Source organism: Bos indicus x Bos taurus, chromosome 5 (assembly GCF_003369695.1).
Source record: "Bos indicus x Bos taurus breed Angus x Brahman F1 hybrid chromosome 5, Bos_hybrid_MaternalHap_v2.0, whole genome shotgun sequence".
Lineage (NCBI taxonomy): Eukaryota > Metazoa > Chordata > Mammalia > Artiodactyla > Bovidae > Bos > Bos indicus x Bos taurus.
Window position 1 is genome coordinate 31,349,536 of NC_040080.1, and position 22,822 is coordinate 31,372,357.

General features: G+C 38.8%; 1 protein-coding gene across 8 annotated transcripts in view; it reads right to left on the reverse strand.

The window, feature by feature from the left end:
- The window catches only part of SLCO1A2 (solute carrier organic anion transporter family member 1A2), a 109,237-nt gene that overhangs the window by 48,800 nt on the left and 37,615 nt on the right, over positions 1-22,822 (reverse strand). For 2 of the 8 annotated variants that reach the window (XM_027541480.1, XM_027541484.1), the window contains exon 2: positions 1,113-1,234. In XM_027541480.1, the coding sequence (XP_027397281.1) occupies positions 1,113-1,172 (60 nt within the window). In that variant the 5' untranslated portion in view covers positions 1,173-1,234. Of the gene's footprint in view, positions 1-1,112; positions 1,499-1,580; positions 1,771-4,570; positions 4,699-22,822 lie in introns of those variants that run through there. The other 6 variants (XM_027541483.1, XM_027541485.1, XM_027541482.1 and 3 more) reach the window with 6 other exon arrangements.

The following is a 22,822-nucleotide window of genomic DNA, read 5'->3' on the forward strand; positions in this document are numbered from 1 at the left end:
TTGTTAATATATAATTTTTTACTTTTATCCACAAATGCTATTAATAATAACTAGTATTTATTGACTGTTTACAATATTCCAGTCATTGTTTGGAGCATGTAAAAAGAAAAAAAATTCTATGAGATAACAGTAAATTATCATTATCTCTTTCAGAGGAGAAAACTGGACCACAAAGAGGTTAAGCAACCTATCCAAGGGCACATAGCAAACCAGCAGTTGAACTCAGCACAAATCTAGGAAGCCTGGTCCTCAGTCTTTATTTTTAAACCCTCGGTTTTAGGAGATGGACATCAGAATTAAGGAATAATTTAAAGGGATTTTTTTAATACATAATTAATGTAGCATTTCAGGCAAAAGTAGTTTTCTAACTCTACATCATGATTCTCAACTTTTCTGTACATGTGTAGATTTTTCCTACACACATATAAAGAGAAAACAAACTTTCGATAGGAAGAAAATTGGTGGCAGTGTAATAGTTTGATAACCACTTGTAGGCAGTAGCTGTAGAATCAGGACAAGTATCCAGATCTTCTGGTTTAAAATAAATTCAAATTTTGCTTGAAAGCAAAATGGTTTTATGGCTATGCAAAAAGAATTTCTCTGAAGTAGTTAAGAATACCCAAAGCTAGCAAAATGGGCATTTTTCTTACAGAGGATGACTGGTATGCTGCCAAAGCTTGAAGCAAACATTTGTTTTAGTGGGTCATTGTGAAGTCATCACTGAATACAGATTAACAAAGCTTTTCTGTCCAATGTACCATTTTCCAGGAGAGATCTCCATACTCCTCTCACCAGAAGGGTGAACTTTAAATAGGCCTTTGATCCAGGAAAGTAAATGGTACTGTATTATGTGTGCTTGAAAATGTTTAAGATCCTGTCTCCCATTTAAATCCTTTAAAGCTATTCTGATTAAATTTCCTAGAATCAATAATCCTATTTAGACACACTCTCAGTTACAAACCAATTTCATTAAAGCAAGAAATTATCAATATATCAGGTAGTATGATGTTATTATCAGATCACTGCATGAAGATATAAACAACTTTACAAGATCTAGGTTTAAAAAGAAAATACAGTACATATACATATATCCACACAAAGCAAGTCCATACCTTCAACTTGGAAAGACATCTTATTCTATGAGTTTCGATTCTTTCCTCAGTTTCTCCCATGTTGTTCTTCTGAATAGTCCAAGATATTTATGTTCTAAATCTTGATATTTCTTAATTCTAGTCTTTTAAGAAGACAAAAATCTATTAAATTACTGACAAAGTCATAAAGGGTCGTTCTTCTGAAGAAAACACTGAATCTGAATAACAGAATCAAGAATCCATTGTGTAACAAAAATACCTAGGAAGCTTCTGATTCAGATCCAGAAAGTAATGACGTTAGAGAAGATTTAGCTGTTAGTTTTCCATTGAAAAAGTTACATCAAATCACTTTAGTTACTCTTTAGTGAGATTAAAGGTTAGAATAATTTGTTATGGTCTCCTTGCAAAATAATAACCACGTGGTTAAAACAAAACTTTTCACTTCTTCAGCCAAAATAAATAAAACCAAAATGAGCTTCCTGGACTTACATGAAAATGCTGCTTTTAGGAACACATGGACTTTGATTTGTGTTTGTGCTAAGTATCTGGTTTAGCAAGCCTACAAAGGCTCAGAAATCTCATTTGGCCAGGCTCCCTCTTCAAGTTCTTTGGATTCCAAGATTTCCCTAAAGTCTCAAGAAGGGAAATGCTTTCTGGGGCACTGCTGATTCACAGAAACCTGGGGAGACATGGAATTTTAATCATGGAAATAGCCTAAGTAAAAACAACAAATAATTCTTTGATCTGGAAAGGAATCCTACAGCTGCCAGTTAAGAAGTGAGGTCTAGGAGAAGACCAAACAAAGGTGGCGATCTATATTTATACATATATAATAAATACAGATATATGCGTGTCTAAGTATATATATGTAATATATAGATACACGCTTTTATATGTAAAATAAAAAGATGGCCATGTCTCTTAAATTCTACTAATGTGTTGTCAAAGATTTTGCCTATTTCCTTTCTTGAAACCAGGGCAATATTTTCTACCAAAACCAAACTATTTCACTCTGACAATATTTATTCTAGTAAATTTACTTCAAGCTGTCAGATGCTATCATAACAGTATCCCCAGGATTAATTGATTAAAATCCTCTGAAACATATCCATTTAACAATATCCAGACTGGCCCTTATTTTTAAAAACCTGAATCTAATTCCCTACACACATTAAGGCAATAGCCACTGAAAAATTATATATGAATTTAATTCTTTTTAGTCCTTCTTTTATGAACACAACAAATATGTATCAAAAGTCTACTCTATGCCAGTCATTGTGCTAAGCATAGGATTCCAGCTGTAAACAGGACAGATAAGTTGCCCTAAAGACAATAAATATATATCACTAGAGAAGAATAAGGTTCTGTGGAAGGTACTTGAACGCAGATCCCAAGGAACTTATATATTTATCGGGAAAGGTAAAACTCTTCAATAAAACATATTGGAATAGAACTGGACAGTGTGTGATCAAATACAAATGGTTTGGTATGTAAGTGGTGAACAAATTCAAAGGTCATAAGTGAAAACTCTTAGAGATCACCCTTAGCAATTCTGAATGACAATACAAATGAACTCACACTAAAATCCCTCCCAAAAAATTCCAAATCACCTTAAGTACAGTGCAAGTACATGACATTAGTTTTAGATAAACCCATAGACAGGGATGATTTATCAGAAGACTGGGAACTCCTCTTCTTTGGTCTTCATCTATGGGGATGCAATGCAGGAGATGCAAGAGACTCAGGTTCTATCCTGGACTGGGAAGATCCCCCGGAGAAGGAAATGGCAACCCAGTCACTCCAGTATCCTTGCCTGGAGAATCCCATGGACAGAGGAGACTGGCGGGCTACAGTCCAAGGGGTTGCAAAGAGTCAGAGTGAGCGACTGAGCATACACAGTCTTTATCTGGTTTTATCATAAACTTCTTACCTCATTTTTTCCTCATTTTTTCCTTCTCATACATTTTAAATCCCTCTATCCTATGCTTTTTTCCCTTTTTTCCCCATTCTTGCTTGCTTATATTTCAATGTATGAGAGTTCAATATAACCACCCAAACAAACAATAAGAGGGAGAGAACTTATTCCTCTTGGCATCAAAGTTGTACTCATGCATCTTGGTGGCTAAAATCATGACTATTCTAAATGCCCATTTTCCCCATATTGCTACAGAGGCATAGAAGTTGGAGTTGGTAAGAGAAAATCACTACCCTGGGGAATTCTGTGTTTCCTTATATGTACTGTGATACTGTGCAGGTTTTATCAGCATGCCTCAAGGATTTGTTGCAAAATGTGTTTCCAGCCTTGAAAGAAGTTTTTAAACAATTGTCTTAACTGGGACAAAATGCAGTGTTTATAGCTAAGGATTTGGAAAGAATTAAACGTGATTCAATTAGCACTAGTGTTAACCCTCAGTCGTGTCCGACTCTCTGAGATCTCATGGACTATAGCCCACCAGGCTCCTCTGTCCGTGGAATTCTCCAGGCAAGAATACTGGAGTGGGTAGCTGTTCCCTTCTTCAGGGGATCTTCCCAACCCAAGGATCAAACCCATGTCTCCTGCATTGCCAGGCAGATTCTTTACCATCTTAGCCACCAGAGAAGCCCTCAATTAGCACTAAACTTTTCCAAATTTGCCAACTTATACAAAAGTGAAAACATTTTAGCTTTTCAGACACTTTGGAAAAATTTTAGTGGAAATAAATAAATAAATACATTCTATTCTTCTAACTTAACAAAATTAATTAATGTCACCGTCACTGCTGAGCACTTTGGCCCTAAATCAGAGACTACACATGTTTTTTCCTTCATATCCTCAAGACCAGACTAGGGCCAGCCTTATGAAGAGTTCCCTTTTGTCATCACAGCTCTGTTTACATGGTGATTTCTGCTCCTAGGACTGCAGCATCACTGACCCAATCCTCATCAATCATCACTGCTGATGGAAATGCCTTGCTGCAGTTTTATTAAGTAGAGAATCAGTTTATTTCTCTAACTCCTTCTGAGCATTCAAATGGAAGCAGGTAATTCTGCAGCATGAACGTAGTTGAATTTTTTCCATGTCTACTGGTCACAACTCTGCTTTTTGTGTCTTCTTTTTGTTTTCTTTCTAATTGTGGTAAAATCACATTACAGAATTGTTCACTCCAGAACAATTAGCATGTTTTTGGTTAGTGGATTTCTAGAAATTTTTCATCTTATGTGATTGAAAGTCTATACCCATGAAACAGCAACACTCTGGGGTTTTTGACACCCCTTGGTATCCAGCTCATAATGATGCATCTCAGCCACAAAAGAATACAGTGTTTTATAAAACAAGTAAATGGTCTTATTGTGTTCTTTTCCCAATGATAAATACACAATACCTTCTATTGTTACAAACCACCTGGGAAAATGCATACATTTAATTTTATATTATTCTACACTATTGAACTAACATAATAAAGGCTTTACTTTATCATGGCAAAACTAATAGTACATACATGAAGAAGATTTAGGAGAACATCCTTTCCCTGGGAAAAAAGACAGGGTCACGCCAGCAAAAATCTTACGAAACTTGTTTATTTCCAGAATCTTCAAATGGCTCCTTGCTCTGCAAAAAGAGAGCAGCCTCTTGGTGGTATCCAGCTGAAATCATATCAGCGAATACCAAGCCAGGCAAGTACACGCCAAACAAGCACAAGGAGAGTCAACAACAGCTCTTTGTATGATGCCTACCAAATTATCTTGCTTCTATTAGTTCCTTTTCATCAGAAATCAAAGAAAAAGACAATGGATTCTGCAAATCAGCCTTACAAATAGAGGCATAATTTTAAGTGCAAACTCAGAGGAGGTATCAGGAATGCATCACTCTACTAACACTAAGGGAAAAACTTAATCAGGCCATAGACTTGCACATATGATTTTACTATGCAAAGCAAAGAATGGAACACTCAGAAATATAAGTACAAACCATCATCAGTAGTCCAGCAATAGACACACCTACCCCAGTTACTTTGGATACCCAGTTACTTTCCTGTCTAGTGTTAGATAATACGGGCTTCCCAGGTGGTGCTAGTGGTAAAGAAACCACATGCCAAAGCAGGAGACACCGGAGATGCAGATTAAATCCCTGGGTTGGGAAGATCCCCTGGAGGAGGGCATGGCAACCCACTCCAGTATTCTTGCCTGGAGAATCCCAAGGACAGAAGAGCCTGGCAGGCTACAGTCCATGGGGTTGCAAAGAGTCAGACACAACTGAAGTGACTTAGCATGCACACACATTGGATAATAAACCAAGACCTGGAAAAGTAAAGCTAAAATCTGTCTTTTAAGTCTTTAGGAGAGCTGGTTGTGAATATCATCAGTGTTACTTCTCATGCCAAGTAACCCTAGAGAATGATTAGATAATTATGGGAGTAGCCAATGTTTTTTCAAATCAGCAACTTAAACTGTTTCATTTTTCATATTTTTACCCCAATTTCTCTTTCTTTTGCCTTTATAGACAGTTTTAGATACAAAAACTGTTCTTTTATTTAATTATGGCAAGAAAACACCAAACTCCTCCTTTTTCTCATAAAGATAAGACTTTATCTGTTTATGAAGCTCCTCTAAAAACTGTAAATCCAATAATATGTTTAGATTTTTTTCCAACCCAATTATTTATACATTTGTTTCTTCATATTAATGGAAGCAGCCATATATAATCAGACTTTAATTCTAGTTTAGTTGTGAATTGCTTAAACTCTGAGTTTATTTTCTCTTATCTATGATGCTAGAATATTTATGCCTACCTTGCAAGATTGTTTTGAAGATTGAGTTATAAAATTTATGTAAGACCCCTAGCAGACTTACTAGAATGAATAATCACTCTGTAAACAGTAGTGATTATTATTCATTCATTCCACAAATATTTATTAAGGCTCTACTACATTCCAAGCACAGTAGTTGGTGCTCAGAGTACAAAGTTGAATACAATAAGTGCTTACCCTCAAGCAGTATCACAAGCTAAAGGGAGAGATAGACAGTTAAACGTTAATAATAGTTGCTTAGTGCTATCATGCAGACAATTTGAGCCAAGTAATAAAAATAAGCGATGCATGAAAACTGTTTCTTTGAAAATTCATTCTGAATATCCTTTGCATACAGCATAGTCATTTTACTTGGGCTTTGAAATGAGGCACAACTGGTTTGAAAGCCTGTTTTTAAGCTAGCTGTGTGATTTTGTACAAGTCGCTTAATCCACCCGTACAATGAAGATAATCTCTATCTTTTTATCAGTCAAGGTTCAGACAAAAGAATAGAACCCATGACAGGTAGTTTAATAGAGGATTTAATTATGGGAAATTAGTTATATAAGCATCAGAAGAGTTAAAAAGCCAAACTTGGACGACAGTAGGCAACCTAGAGACTGACGTTAATGGCAAGTCTCTCTCACTCCTGAGACTATATCAGAAAGCGAAAAAGGCTGAGCTGCCAGGGACAGACAGATGTTGCCAGGGACAGACAGATGCTGCCAGAGTCACCACTTAACACACGGAGCAGGGAGCAGGAGAAGTGTCTTTTCCCCTCTACAACTCCAGTCTCACACCAGTACCTCCCATCGACAGCCTAACTGGAAATCAGATGCAAGAGAACCTGGAAATTTTATCCAAAAAAACCATGCTACTTCTTAGTTTATTAATTTAAAGTAAAATTAAGCTTCATAATATACTTGCCAGGACTTCCCTGGTGATCTAGTGATTGAGAGTCTGCTTGCCAATACAACAGATACAGGTTCGATCCCTGGTTCAGGAAGATTCCACATGCCTCAGAGCACCTGGGCCCATGTGCCACAACTCTGAAACACATGCACCTAGAACCCATGCTCCATGACAACAGAAGCGGCTGCAATGAGAAGCCCGCGCACCGCAGAGAGGAGACCCCATTCGCTGCAACTAGAGAAAGCTCATGTTTAGCAATGAAGACCCAGCACAGCCATAAATTATAAATAATAATAATAATAAATAAAGTTTTTTAGAAAGTACTTGGCACATTTTCAATTATTATCCATGGATGACAAGTGTCTCTACCTGCAGTTGCCTTGTGATTGGCTCAAGCCTGAGCACCCCTTGTCCTCTGGCTAATTGCCTCTGTGTTCAAGCAATGGGAAATCTACACTGTACTTGTTTTTGGTTGTTGTTGATTTACAATGTGGTGTTGTTTTGTTTGTTTTTGTATTTTTTCATTTGTTTTGTAAGTTTTTACATTTTCTTACTTGCTTTTTGCTAGAACACTAATTTTAGACTGGATCCAAGACATTCTCTTTCTATGCAGCAGAATCATGGAATCTGTTATAATTTTCCCTCCTACAATTAAACACCCTGCCCAGAGACAGCAAGTACTAGCTGTACTGTTTAACCCTTGCTCACTTACTACTGAGATCAGTACACATTTGTACAGTCTTTATATGTTCATGTAGATATTCTTGGCATGAGGAAGGATGTGTAGGGTGCCTTAGAGAAAGCAAAGTTGTTAAAACCTGAGGAAATTCTGAGGTAAGAGGAAGTTGAAAGAATATGTGTAGAATGACTCCTACATTCTCACCAGAAAGGCAGAGCATCGGGGATGTGGTAGAAGACCTCAATAGAATGAAAAAAGTCAAAACAGTCATCATGGATATTAAAACAGGAAGTCAAATGGAAGTGAGTAAAAAGATTGGTAAATAGCACTGCTTGCTAGGCTGAGTCAGATTGGATCATATGAAATATACAGATCATCAACAGCATCGTGATTTTTATGCCAGAAATATTCAATTTGAAAGACAAAAAAAAAGAGGGAGATACGTAGACCGATGTGTTCACTCGGAATTTTGAATTGGTTTTGGTTTTGGTTTTGGTTTTGGTTCAGCAATGGGTTGAGAGAGGAAACGAATCTAAGAGACAAGTAAGTATAGAATTGAAATCATGGACCACGAGGTTATTTTGAATATACAGAAGAAAGAAAGAATGAAGGAAGTGACAGATTAAAACCCCAGGGAATGTTGTGTTATGAATAATATGATACAGGTCAAAAGTTGACTAATTGAAAAGTTAGAGAGTTAGATAAATAAAACATTACTGGTTAAAGAAAAAAATATTGAAATGCATTTTCTAGTGGAAGATACCAGATAAAAAGTAGGTTTTTGAGGGGATTAGGCCAGAGAACAGCCAAATATGTAGGTTGTTGATCTAAGGTTGGAAGTGAAAATAACTGTAACGGAAGGTAAGGTCAGGGTTTGAATAATTCAACCAAAGAGTGTGAAATTTTCTCAGACTAAGCAAAAGGCTTTCAAATACATTGTTTCTGAAAATTTTCTGATACATTTATAATTAGCATTTGGCAAGACGATGAGTTCTTTTGCCTTGTTTAAAAAAATCCCCATAGCCAACATTTCAAAACAATCTATAACTGTTTTTCTCTTCTTTTTATGACATACCCCTTACATATAAAGTTTCTTCAAGGTTTAATATTTGTCAAAGGTTAGGCAAGCACTCCTCTAGACTGTCTCTTGGAAACTTAGAAAACCGGTAGCGCACACCAAGTGAAGTAGATGATGGGAGAAGGGATCAAAAAGATCAAAGTGAGCAGGCTAGAGTGTACATATCACATAAGGCCAAAAACCCCCACCAGTCATCTGTATCTCATAGGAGAGTCCAAAGGACACTCTCTAAACCCCAGCAATATGGAATTCATTGGTGGCATTGTTGAGAACCTCAAGGATGGCTGCCCTCTGCAGGCTAGTGCTAACATTGCTGCTGCTGCTGCTAAGCCGCTTTAGTCGTGTCCGACTCTGTGCGACCCCATAGAGGGCAGCCCACCAGGCTCCCCCGTCCCTGGGATTGTCCAGGCAAGAACACTGGAGTGGGTTGCCATTTCCTTCTCCAATGCATGAACGTGGAAAGTGAAAGTGAAGTCGCTCAGTCGTGTCCGACTCTTCACGACCCCATGGACTGCAGCCTACCAGGCTCCTCTGCCCATGGGATTTTCCAGGGAAGGGTACTGGAGTGGGTTGCCATTAAGACTAGAACCCTTAATAAAGGCCTTGCCACATTCTGTACATTTATAACGTCTATCCCCGGTATGAATTCAGTGATGATGAGTAAGGGCCGAACTGGAAATAAAGGCTTTGCCACATTCTTTACATTTGTATGGTTTCTCCCCAGTATGGACTCTCTGATGTACAATTAACTTTGAATGACAAATAAAGCTTTGGCCACACTCTGTACAATGATAAGGTCTCTCTCCAGAATGAATTCGCTGATGTTGAATAAGAACTGAGCAATAGATAAAGGCTTTGTTACATTCTTTACATTTATAAGGCTTCTCTCCAGTATGAATTTGCTGATGTTCGGTTCAATATGAGTAAGAGATAAAGGCTTTGTTACATTCTGTACATTTATAACATCTCTCTCCTGTATGAATTCACTGATGATAGGTTAGATGGAAGTAACCAATAAAGGCTTTGCCACATTCTGTACATTTATAAGGTTTCTCTCCAGTATGAATTCACTCATGTTGAGTAAGATGTGAGCAACGGTTAAAGGCTTTGCTACATTCTGTACATTTGAAAGGTTTCCTTCCTGTATGAATTTTCCTATGTCTACTTAGATTGGATGACTTACTAAAGACTTTTCCACATATCTTACATTTGTATTCTTTCTGTAGATTCTGAACAGTCTGCTATTGAATAAGTTCTGAAGACTGATTAGAAACCTTACCATATTCACTACAAACCCTCTCTCCAGTACAAGTACTCTTATCTAGAGAAAAACCTGACAATTGATAAAAGGTATTTCTACATTTATTACTTTTAGAATCCTTGTTTGAAGATTCGGGTCCCTGATATTTCTTAAGGTTTGAGTTTCCTTCAACCATATACCCAGTTTCATTGCCTGAATACCTTCTCAGTCCACCATAAATACTCTTGTAATTATTAGAGCTGGAGCTCTTACTTAAGGTCTGACTCATCTTACTACACATGAAAAGTTGTTGTGTATTAACCATATCACAATATGTTTTGACAATGATGGTTGGATTACATCTCTTCCATATCATCAATATTACACATCTCGGAATGGACAGAAAATATCTATTGGGGGAAGAATAATGATCCCCTGCTCATGGATCCCTCAAATTTATTATATTGTGGGTTTTCCCCTCATTGTTAAATTTTAGGTGTTCAGACATGCTTGAATGTAGGTTTAGTTGAAGCCTACGTTCAGTATTTTCTGAATGAGTATTTGCAGTAGAGACTAGATTACCTTCCAGATTTTCGACTTTTCCTTTCAGAGAACGTGTATGTTTCAAAAAAGTTTGGAAATCTTTTCTTAAACTCTTACACTTCTTGGCAGATGTTGAAAACTGAAATTGGTGTTTTTCCAAATTTGACTCGCTTTGCTCATTTTCTTTTTGCAGTAATGTTAGCATTATGTGTAACTGTCTTCACTTCTTTATGTCCATATAAACATCCTCTCTGTCTCTCATATACTCTCATATATTCCCAGTCTTTCATTAAATTTAAGTTTCTGAGGTGAACTATTTGATATATTCCTAGGTTTGCTTTTGGGAATACATTAAAGGATGCTATTAAAGAATAGGGCTCTCAGAATTCCCTGGAGGTCCAATGGTTAGGACTCGACAGCAGGGGCTCAGGCTTGATCCTTGGTCAGGGATCTAAGATCCCACAAGCTGCAAAGTGCAGCTGAAAAGAAAAGGAAAAGGGAGAAAGAACAGAGTTCTCTGAGAGCAGAGAGGAAAAGAGGATAAAAATCACAAAATAACAGAAGTCAGCTGGTGGCATTTAAAGATCAGAAGCAAAACAGGTACAATTTTGCAATGAGCATCAAGGCTGGGGTGGTAACCAGCGGTATCTGAACTACAGAAAGTTATAGGAATGGTTAATAGAACATGACAACCCTAGGTGCAAGATAGGTAGATGACCAACAAGGACATAACTCAACCTACATAAACAAATGAAAACAAGGGTAGATAATCAGAGGCTGAGAGATGCCATCTCTAATAAAATGTTACAATACCTTATTTAGTTACCCTACTGGAGCTGCTTTTCAAGTTGGAAACCATTGACTGAAGGAGAGGACATGTCTGAGCAACTGAGCACTCATATAGGAAAGAGTAGACATTTACAGAGAGCATGAGAAGGGGAAAAGACAGTGTGAAGAATATGACAAACCTCAGTATAAGAATCATAAAAGAAACCCCCTGGATTTCTAAATCAAGACTGCAGCTACCAGGTGCTGGAAATGATGCAGTGACTGCCCAGGGCACATCAAGTGACCATGTGGCCAGAGCTGCCCATGATGAGCTGGCTTCTGTCGGATTCACTGAGGCAGAAAAGGAGGTAGGTGCTGAGCCTCATTTGAACAAAGACCTTTGTTCTAAGAACAAAGTGATACCTTCAGCATCAGACACAAGCAGGTTCAGAGGGCAAGAGCAAGTAGATCAGACTCCACGTCATCCACCAGTGTTGCATCTGCATCTCCCCATCAAGTTGTACCTATAATATCAGCAAAGTTCCTTAAAATCAGCTGACAGACAAGGCAGGGGAAGACTGAGTTTGATTTACAGATGGGTGATTTCACTACATGGAGGTAAACTGAAAACGAATCACTGCTGAACTAGCGCCCCTCTGGGGAGCGGCCCGAAACCCAGAGACGACAGGCAATCCTCCTGGTTAGCAGACCTTCAGGCAGTACACTTGATCCTCCACTTTGTGTGGTGAGAGAAATGGCTTAATGTGAAAATGTATCCAAACTCAGGGGCAATTTTGCTTTGAGAATTCTGCCTAACAACCAACCACAATATCTTAATGGCCTGAAACAACAGATACTTATCTTCATGCTAATACATCTGCTGACCAGTCATTTTGTCTAAATGAAAGAAACTAGTAGGCATGGTTTTCACCCTCTCAGAAGTCTTTATATAGACCATACCTCTGCTCTGCAGCTGTACCTAGAGAATAGTTCTGGGATATGATTTTTATCCTGAGGATATGCCTTAATTGGGCTTCTCTGAAGGCTCAGTGGTAAAGAATCTGCCTGCAGTACAGGAGACACAGGAGATGGGTTTGATCCCTGGGTTGGGAAGATCCCCTGGAGGAGGGCATGGCAATCCACTCCACTGTTCTTGCCTGGCGAATTCCATGGACAGAGGAGCTTGGCCAACTACAGTCTATGAGGTTGCAAAGAGTCAGACACAACTGAAGTGACTTAGCATGCATTCACGCACATACATCTTAATCACCAAGATATCATCAATGTGATGAGAAACAATTTTATTTTGCAATCACAAGTTTCTGGGCTCTCCATGAAAGTGAAAGTGTTAGCTGCTCAGGTCATATCCAAATGTATGCGACCCCAAGGAATGTAGCCCACCAGACTCCTCTGTCCATGGAATTCTCCAGGTAAGAATATTGGAGTAGGTTGCCATTGCCTTCTTCAGGGGATCTTCCTGACCCAGGGATCAAACCCAGGTCTCCTGCAATGCAAGTAGACTCTTTACTATCTGAGCCACCAGGGGCTCTCCATAATCTCTACCAATTCTGCTTGCAAACAACCCACTCTCTGAGTACCTCTTTTTTGTAGTACCTTACCTATTGCAATTAGCAACAACCAATTCATTCAGAAATATCATTCTGAGTGCATTTCACTGATCAAAACATGCCAAATGGCCATGCCAATATCAATGTGTAGAGACATATATACACCCATAATGTCAGAGGTTCTGAAAAGTTATCACACCCATACTCACTTCTCTATTCATGCTGTGCTCCAGCTACACATACCTGCTAGACATTCTTTCAGACTCATCTACTATTGTATCTTCCTGCATGATGGTCCATCTCACTAGAACATGTTGCTGCTTTCTCTGCTATCTAATTTCACTTGTTCCTCAAGATCACTCTTTGAAGTCTCCCCATCCTGTTTTCATCTTCCTTCATATTTGTTGCCTTTCATTGTATCACTGCCCTTGCATTACAAATATGTGGATATTTGTAACATTATAATTTCTTTGAAGAAAGATAGGATATTTAACTGGTTGTCCTCCTCAACACTAGAGCTTCCCAAATTGTGGCCACTTATTTAGTGAATGGATTAAAGGTGTGGTGAGTTAACAGCCCACCAGAATTAGTGTTCTAATTTCATTTTTTTACATGTAGCTGTCCAGTTCTCTCAGTACCACTGATTGAAGAGGCTGTCTTTTCTCCATTGTATAATTTTGCCTCCTTTGTCAAAGATAAGGCGCCCATAGGTGTGTGGGTTTATCTTTAAGCTTTCTGTCGTGTTCCATTGACCTATATTTCTGTTTTTGTGCCAATACAATTCTGTCTTAATTACTGTAGCTTTGTATAGTTTGAAATTAGGAAGGTTGATTCCTCCAGCTCCATTTTTCTTTCTCAAATTTTGGATCTTTTTTATTTCCATACAAATTATAAAAGTTTTTCTTCTAGTTCTGTGAAAAATGCCATTGGTAATTTGATAAGGATTGCACTTAATCTGTAGACTGTTTTGGGTTGTATAGCATGCAGCTCAATATCAGAAAAAAAAAGAAGAAACAGTTCAAGAGAGAGAATATGTGTATTCTTATTGCTGATTCACATTGTTGTATGGCAGAACAAACAAAATATTATAAAGTGATTGTCATCCAATTAAAACTAAATTTTAAAAAATCAAAAACAAAAAAACAAACCCAGACAAATGGTAAAAGCACAATTAGACAAACAGAAAAACAAAAACAAAGGAACATTTGTACCCATATGCAAACAAATGCACCCATACACTTACGAAAGAAACCAAAGCACAGCAAACAAACCAAAGTAAAAGAAAGTGACCCAATGAACAAAAGAAGACAAAAATGAAATCAACCAGTTAAAAACAAAACTAAAACAGAAAATAAAACCAAAGCTAGAGTCTAATAGAGGAATAAAGCAAAGAAAACAAAGCAAGCAGTCAAAAATGCTGAAAAAAATAGAAAAGCAAGGTTAAAATAGAAACATATTAAAAGGATGTATATATAAGAAAAACAATAACAACCAAAAACAAAGCAAAGAACAGCAAAAAAAAAAAAAAAAAAAAAGCATACAAGTAGAAATATATGAAAGAAATAAAAAATATGATTAAAAAAATACCAAAAGCCTATGGGATTTCCCTGGTGGTCTAGGGCCTGAGACTCTGTACTTCCAATGCAGACAGCCAGAATTTGATCCCTGATCAGGGCTTCCCTTGGTGGCTCAGATTGTAAAGAATCTGCCTGCAATGCAGGAGACCCAGGTTCAATCCCTAGGTTGTGAAGATCCCCTGGAGAAGGGACTGTCTACCCACTCCAGTATTCTTGCCTGGAGAATTCCATGGACAGAGGAGCCTGAGGGGCTATAGTCCATGGAATCGCAAAGAGTCAGACATGACCGAGTGACTAACACACAAACTGAGATACACACATATGAGAAACTAGATCTCACATGCTGCAACCGAGACCTGGTGCAGTCAAAAAAAGAAAGAAAAATTGGGATAAGAAATTCCAAAAGCCTAAGTAGAAATAATAATAACAACAACTTCAACAACAGAGAAAAAGGAAGAGAAAAAAAAAAAAAAACCCAGAGCCAACAACAAAGCCAATCAAAACATAAAAGTAATAATAAATGTTTTCCTAGGATTTCTTTGTCTGTGCTGTGCGCCACAGCCTGTCTCTGTCTTCCTAGTGTTCTGGAGAAGAACCAAGTCTGACCCCATGTTGGAAACTGTTTCTTTGATGTTCTTTTCAGACTTGTTTTTCATTGTTGTTGTTATTATAATTATACACAATGACCTGCCTCCAAGGACCTTGCCCCTCTGCCTGTTACACTAAAGTGGCTTTGTTCAGATCATAAAAAGATAATCTGACCCTGCCTACCTGTGAACCGCTACAAAAAAGATTAACACACCCCTTCCAAAGGCTGGCCCTTCCCAGAGATGTTTTGCAAGACTGAAGACCCTTTTTACTTTACTTCCTCACTGCCTTTTCCTCTCCACTCTGCCTTTTGACTTTAGTTCCTTATTGTTTTTCTCTCACTCTATGAAAGAACCTGGCATCCAGATCCCAGCAAGATGGTTACTTTGAGACACTGGTCTGCCATCTTTTGGTCAGCCAGCTCTCCAAATAAAGTCATATTCCTTGACTCAACACCTCATCTCTCAGATTCATTGGCCTGTCATGTGGCAAGCAGAGCGTATGGACTTAGTGACCCTAGGAGGTCCTCCAGTACTGTGGAGGGCTGGGCTTTGGCCCTGTTTTGAGGACAGCTCAGACTCTAATCTGGTCCTACTCCCTTGTATGTTTGCCTCCAATGTCCACAGCTGCCAGAGCTAGAGAGTTTTCTTTTATGGAAGCACTCATTGTCTTTTTATATATTCCAGAGTCTACCTAGTTGATCATGTGGATTTAATCTGCAGCTTGTGCAGCTGCTGGAAAGGTTTTTGATACTCTTCCTTAGTTGTTCTGTCCCTGGAGGTCAATTGTGGTTTTACCCCCTCTTCTGTTTGTGGGTCATCCACAGGAGTCTGCTCCTAAGGCTGCCCTGGAGGACTTGGGTCTGCCTCAGTGAGGAGAGGGCACGGCTGCATGGAGGCAGAGACCCCAGAGACACCACGTGAGCAGGAAAGTCAACAGCCATGGGCACAAGAGATATGGCACTATTAAGAGTCTTTTGTGGGCTTCCCTGGTGGCTCAGACAGTAAAGACTCCACCTGCAATGCAGGAGACCCAAGTTTGAACCCTGGGTTGGGAAGATCCCCTGGAGAAGGGCATGGCAACCCACTCCAGCATTCTTGCCCAGAGAATCCCCATGGAAAGGGGAGCCTGGTGGGCTACCATCCATGGAGTTGCAAAGAGGCAGACACGACTGAGTGACTAAGCACAGGACAGCACAGCACAGGAGTCTTTTCTAGCCTCTGACAAAAGATATTCAAAGGGCAACTCTGGCTAGTCCTGTTGCCCAGCTGTCGGTACTGGCATGTGGGCAAAGAGAGGTTACAGTGGTGACCAACCCCCCATATGTGACTCAGCAGTAGCACCCTGCTTCCATGGCCACCTGATTGTCCCCTAAAGGCATTCCCTATTTTGGATTTATGGCTCGCCTCCCTTCCATTTCCTCACACCATCTCCCTGCAATCAACAGTAGTCCTCACCTTGGGAACACTCTCCTAATTTTTGTAATGTTGAGCAGCCTAAAAGCCATGGTTTATTATATCTGAAGAAAGTTCATAATTCAAAGACAACTGAACTGTACATTTTACAATCACATTCTACTTGTAAACTGTTAAAAACCACTGACTTCTTTTGTATCTTAGGACACAAACAGAATCAAGACAAGGAAATGATGCCAAATACTGTACTGTCAAATTTTTTACCCTTGTTTAGTCTCTCTTCTTTGATCAAGCAAGCATTATAATGTCACCTGTATTATACATTTTTTTGTATTCCCCAACAAAGAGATGGAGGGGAGAAAGAAATTTTTTAAATGGTGCAACTCATTAGTTTGCAACATTTAAAACTGTTCTTTATACAATGAACAATTCCATAAGAACAATACCTTGGTTACAGTATGCACAGTTAATGATTTTGGCTTTACGGCACAACAGCTCCAGCTCCCAGCATCTGTGTGCACTGCCTGTCCAGGTTACATAGAGCCACAGCACAGATTGTCTATGTGGTTCTCACTCTATTCAGACTGTCACAGATGAGCTGTTTCACCCTCCTCCGACAGTCTCAAACGCTTCCCTTCTGTTCCAACCGCTTTCCCCAGATGCAGAGTCTCTCCCCTGCTTCAGCTCCCCAACCCCTGGGTGGAGGTCCATTCCTGCTCGCTTTCCTCTTCCTTCTCCCTTCTTTCTTTCATCCTACCCAGTATTCGTGGATCCGCATAATCCTTTCCGGTGGTCAAGGACTCCTGCTAGTATTCAGCTGGCGTTCTATTGCATCTGTAGAGGTATTCTTAACGCATTCGTGGAGCAAGCGGCACTCCACATCCACCTACCCACCATCTTGGCTCCTCCTCCCAGACTAATTTCTACCTGCCCACATTTTCTACATACATCTGAATCTTGGGGCCATCTGCTTCTCCCTTTGACAAAGCTAAAAATAGAAAACATAATAAAGGTTAAGGAATGGGCTATCCCTTATCTTTTCTGTTTAGGCAGCTGTCTCTGCCTATTATTTCACCTTCATGAAACTCATACCAGGACAAATGAGGTAGATAAAAATATCAGTTGTCATTTTTGTTGTTCAGTCGCTAAGTCCTGTCGTCGGTTTTACCAGGCACATACCTTAATTTAGAGATCTGCCACCCAGGAAGGGAGGAAATCATTAAGTATTTGGAGCCATATTGTTCATTTAACATTTTTATTCTCCCTCCTAAGTAACCTTTGATTCAATTATTTTTTCCTCTTTTTGCCACCATCCTAGTCCAATTCACCATCTTGTCTCATGTGGTTTCAATGGTACACTACCATTTTATTTAATAAGGGGAAAATAATTCTTCTTTTATTTGATCACATATCTCTCCCCATTCTTCCTGAACAGATTTGTTCAATAAGCACATTTGTTGTTGTCTAATTGCTGTCATGTCTGACCCTTTACAACCCTATGGACTGTAGCCCTCCAGGCTCCTCTGTCCATGGAATTTCCTGGGCAAGAATACTGGAGTGGATTGCCATTTCCTTCCCCAGGGGATCTTCCTGACCCAGGGATTGAAGTTGCATTTCTTGCATTGGCAGGTGGATTCTTTATCACGGAGTGACCAGGAAGCCCTCAGTGACACACATTATATATACTTAAAACATACAGAATAGTGTCACAGGTGCTTGTAGGACAGGTAGCTTTAGAAGGTATGATTTCTATTTATATGAAACCTATCACCGGATAAAATATCTACAGCAGAAACTATCATTCAAAGTCATGTAATGCCAATGCCTAGGCTAAGGAATAAGGGGTCATGGAGCCAGATCATCTTGATTTTGATGCCGATACATAACTTTCTCCCTAAGTTTCCTTGGAAAAATTATCTAACCTCAGTTTTCTCTTCAGTAAAATCCACTCAATAGGACAACTTGCCTCCAAGGTTTCTTGTGAGAATCATGTGAATTAATATATGTGGAGATCTTAACATCATGCCCGGAACACAGAAAGTACTCAAAAATGTTAGTTACTATTATTAAGGAAGAAAGGTTTCATGAATTAGGTGATTCTTAAGTTGAACTTAAAAGATAGAGTTTAGGTAGATGAAATGAGGGGTGAAGGCATTCTAGACAGGAGATTAAAAGAACAAGATCAGCACAAAAGTAGCAGGGCTCTTTCAAGAACCTCTGCATTTTCATCACAGGCACTCAGGCAAAAATAGAAGGTGGGAAATTGCTAAGGTGTAGGACTAAATGTCTGATGATTGTTTCTCTTCTGGTCCTTGTCTACCATTCTTCTCTGCTATTTCCTTGCTATTTCTGATGTTTTCTTTGTATAGGAAGACAGGGATGAATTAAATAATTATATCTTTTTTCAGATGGGGAAACTGAAACCAAAAACTCTGAGATTAGCTCAAGGTAACATCTTAGGTATTTGCAGGAGTGAGCCATCATCTGCTAATTCCCAAAGCAGTTCTCTCTCCTGTGCTTTCATCTCCCGGACTCTGTCCTTTTAAACCCCAACACACACACACACACACACACACACACCCCTTATTTTCCACCTGGTTGCAGGCAGTTGTATCCTAAGGTGAACACCTAGAGGAAACGACCCCCATTTTCTCTATATTAGCCCAAAGGAGTGACTGGTTTCGAACCAAACAGAAGAAATAAGTGGCCCTGTAGCCTGCGGCTATGTGCATTTTATTTATCTATTTAGTTTTGAGTAACAGAACCACAAAGAATTCCTTCATGTAACCTAGTTGTAGCTAATGCTATTGTGTATAAAGGAGAAAGCAGAGCTGATAAAAAATCTAGTCTGCACCCCAAATGATATAACTGTGTCAGGCACAAAAACCATTGTTTAATGCTAGAGACAGCAGAGTAAAAAAAAATTTTTAATTACTTCTGAAATATTCAAACTAGCTCCCTGCATCTTAAGTTAGTGGATACTTGCCAATTTGATCCTTACTTGGGACTGCATAAAATGAACATCAGTATCTCCAGTGATCAAAGTATTATTTAAAGTTAGCCAAGCAACTTTCTAAGCAACTCCCTTAGTGATATTATTATTTAAGATAGATGAAATCCTTTTGAGTTTATCTAATCATCTGAGTTGCTTGCAAATTAGCTGTGTTACACCAAGGGCTTTGATTAATACAACTTACAGAAAGAAATGCAATGTAGGTTGTAGCACAAAGACTTCATTTTCCCAAGTTTTCATAAAAGGTCATTAATTATGATTTATCAATCACTGGCTTTTGTAACTAGATAACATTTACTTTCATTACTCACCAAGCCATAATTCTGAGTTTGTGGAAATGTGCCTGTCTTCCAATTCATCATACAAGGGTAATAGGTTCTTGGTTAGCAGAACAGCTAATAGGTGTAATTTACTAACATGCTTTTTGTTTAAAGTATCACTGGCCCTACCAATATGGAGAGAGTTAATTAAACATCTGTTGGTGGCTTGTTAACTGTTTAGTTTCAACTGAGCCAGAATAAATGGTTGCCTACACAATGGCATTTAAAAAAAAATTTTTTTTTTTATTTTTTGACCATGAAGCACTGAATGTGAGGTCTTAGCTCCCTGACCATGGATCAAATGTGCACCCCCTGCATTGGAAGTGGCGAGTCTTAGCCACTGGAATGCCAGGGAAGTCCCCTGATGGGATTTTAAGTAAACTAATCCCAAAATATCTTTCTCAAGAGGTTACAATTTCCTTCACTCCTTCATGATAAAATCTTGAAAAATCTCTGTTAAAAATGTCTTTTTGTGTGTAAAAGAGGTTCAGTAAATACATGCAGATTGGCTAATTTTATATCAGCCACTACCAGATTGCCTTATGCATAGTGAAATATTGGTCAATAGATACAGTTGACAAAGCTTATAGTAGCACCACATGCCTCCAATAAGCTAAAGCACCTGTGAAAAACCCACACACACATGTGCACCCACACGACCCATACCCATCATCTCCAGAGAGTAAACTGCCCTTTTCATTTTTTTTCTCTTTAATCAATCAAAGTCAGGCTAAACTTCATAAAAATATGAAAACATCTTTTTCAGGCCTTTCCCCTAGACTCCCTTTCCCCTAACTCTTTAGATATGATCCTTGACTGCTTCATTTTACTACTTTCCAATATAACACCTACTCACCTAAGACACCATTCTGATTAGGAAGTAGCTTATCCTTTTCCTCTTTCCCAGATAAAAAGAAATGCATGTTTGTAAAACACAGGAAAAATTTTTCACTTCAGTTATCTCATGCAAGGAATAAGTTTCCATTGGCAGGAATGTGGGATAGATAGAACAGCACAAAATATTGCACTATCTTTTAAATCACATCCACTACAAGGCCACTAACTCTGTCTACACAAAGTCAAGATACAGATATTTGTATACACTGATACATGTTGAGGTTTGACATAAAACAACAAAATTCTGTAAAGTAATTATCCTTCAATTAAAAATAAGTAAAATTTTTAAAAAGATACAGATAAGGTGTGAGAATTGACTGAAAAAACCAAAAGGATGATATGGGCCAGACTTTTTTTCTTTTGATGATGGCAAGTTTGATAAAAAGTACCGCTAAACAGTGAAAACTGATGCTTCCATAACTGAATTTATATATCTTCAACAAAAAAGAGATAAATCTAATTTATTGAGTGACTGTTTGCAAGCAGCATTAATGTTAGGGGTTAAACAATTCTATGTGCTGTCTTTCAGAACGTCTAGCATGAGAGAGCCATTTAGCATTATAGAAAGCCTGACAGAAGACACAATCCAAGGAGTACCTCTTCCCCTTAACCACCCCACAAGCCCACAGTGTACCCTACACTTGGCCTCACAGAGGTATAAATTATAGTACTTCACCTGACTCATTGTCCACAGTGTTTTATGCCCTGGTTCTACTCTTTTCCAATTGCTATGAAACTAACTGAGTTAATAAATTCATATTGATATATTACCACCTTTTAATTTTGAATTTAATATGCTCCTCCCAGGCAGATACATATTTTGATAGAGGTGGCTCAGACTGTAAAGAATCTGCCTTCAATTCAGGAAACCCAGGTTTGATTCCTGAGTCAGGAAGATCCCCAGAGGAAGGCATGGCAACCCATTCCAGTATTCTTGATGGGAAATCCCATGGACAGAGGAGCCTGGCAAGCTGAAGTCCATGGGGTTGCAAAGAGTAGGACATGACTGAGTACACACGCAAGAAAAAAACGCCTCAAAGGAACCATGGATCAAGGGAGTATATGAAATGTACCAACACCAGGCTATTGTGTCCCCAAACAACGAAAATCCAACAAACAGCATGGAAGCCCCTGGGTCTTTGAGGCTTAGTTTATACTGATTTGAAATTGGCCTTAGGCCATTTCCTCCTGGATTTCAAAGAAAGTTTATGACCTCAACAAAATCTTGGGACAAATCTGTAGAATAGATTGAGAAGGATTTGAGATGCCTTCAGATCCCCATATTGTTATGGAAAATGTCAGGCCTCCAAATTGCCACCAGCCTCTTAAGCTCTTGCTGGTTTGGTTTGGTTTTGTCTTGGTTTTAGCTGTCCACATCTTAGTTTTATTTTATTTCCATATTTTTTGTTGTTGTTTTTATTGTTGTAAGAACACTTAACACGAGATTTACCGTCTTAAATGTCTATGGATGCAATACAATATTGTTAACATAAGTGCAATGTTATACAGCAGATCTTTAGAACTTATTCATCTTGTGTAACTGGAACTTTATACCTGTTGAACAGTAGCTCTCCATTTCCCCCTGCTCCCAGCCCCAGAAAACTACCATTTGGCTCTGTTTCCATAAGTTCAATTATTTCAGGTACTTCATATAAGTGGAATCACTCAGTATTTGTCATTCTGTGACTGGCTGATTATTTCCTGTAGCATAACCTCCTCCTTGGGCTTCCCAGTGGCTCAGTGGTAAAGAATCCACCTGCCAATGCAGGAGATAAGGATTCAATCTCTGAGCTGGGAAGATACCCTGGAGAAGGAAATGGCAACCCTCTCCAGTATTCTTGCCTGGGAAATCCCATGGACAGGGCAACCTGGGTCCATGGGGTCAATAAGAGTTGGAGATGACTTAGTGACCAAACAACAAACCTCCTCCATTGCATGTGGAGCTAAAACTCCTCAGGGCTTCAGTGACTCAAACCCCTAGTTAGTACCAGCCACCCCTCCTGGTCTTTCCTTCCTTTGTATTTCAAGACAGTCTTTAAGAGGAAGGTTTGCTGTTTTATTACAAAGATTGAATTGTACTTCACCAAGCAATTGAGTTCAGACTTACATCCCCAAAAGTTAATTTATCTCTGGAAATGCAGAGAAAGGAAAAATTAAGAGGGGGTGGATGTTAGCAATTAGATAAAATTCTAAGTCCTGAAGGGCTTTAGTCTGGTGACTCCATTGCAATAGTGTCAGTAGAACCCCAGCTAAGCCTATTCTATTTCCCCAATTACTGGATCATTATGCTTTTTCTCTCCCTTCATCTGATTGCAATTAGGTCATCTGATCGAGTCAATCTCTAAATTGAACATTTTGAGTCTTCCT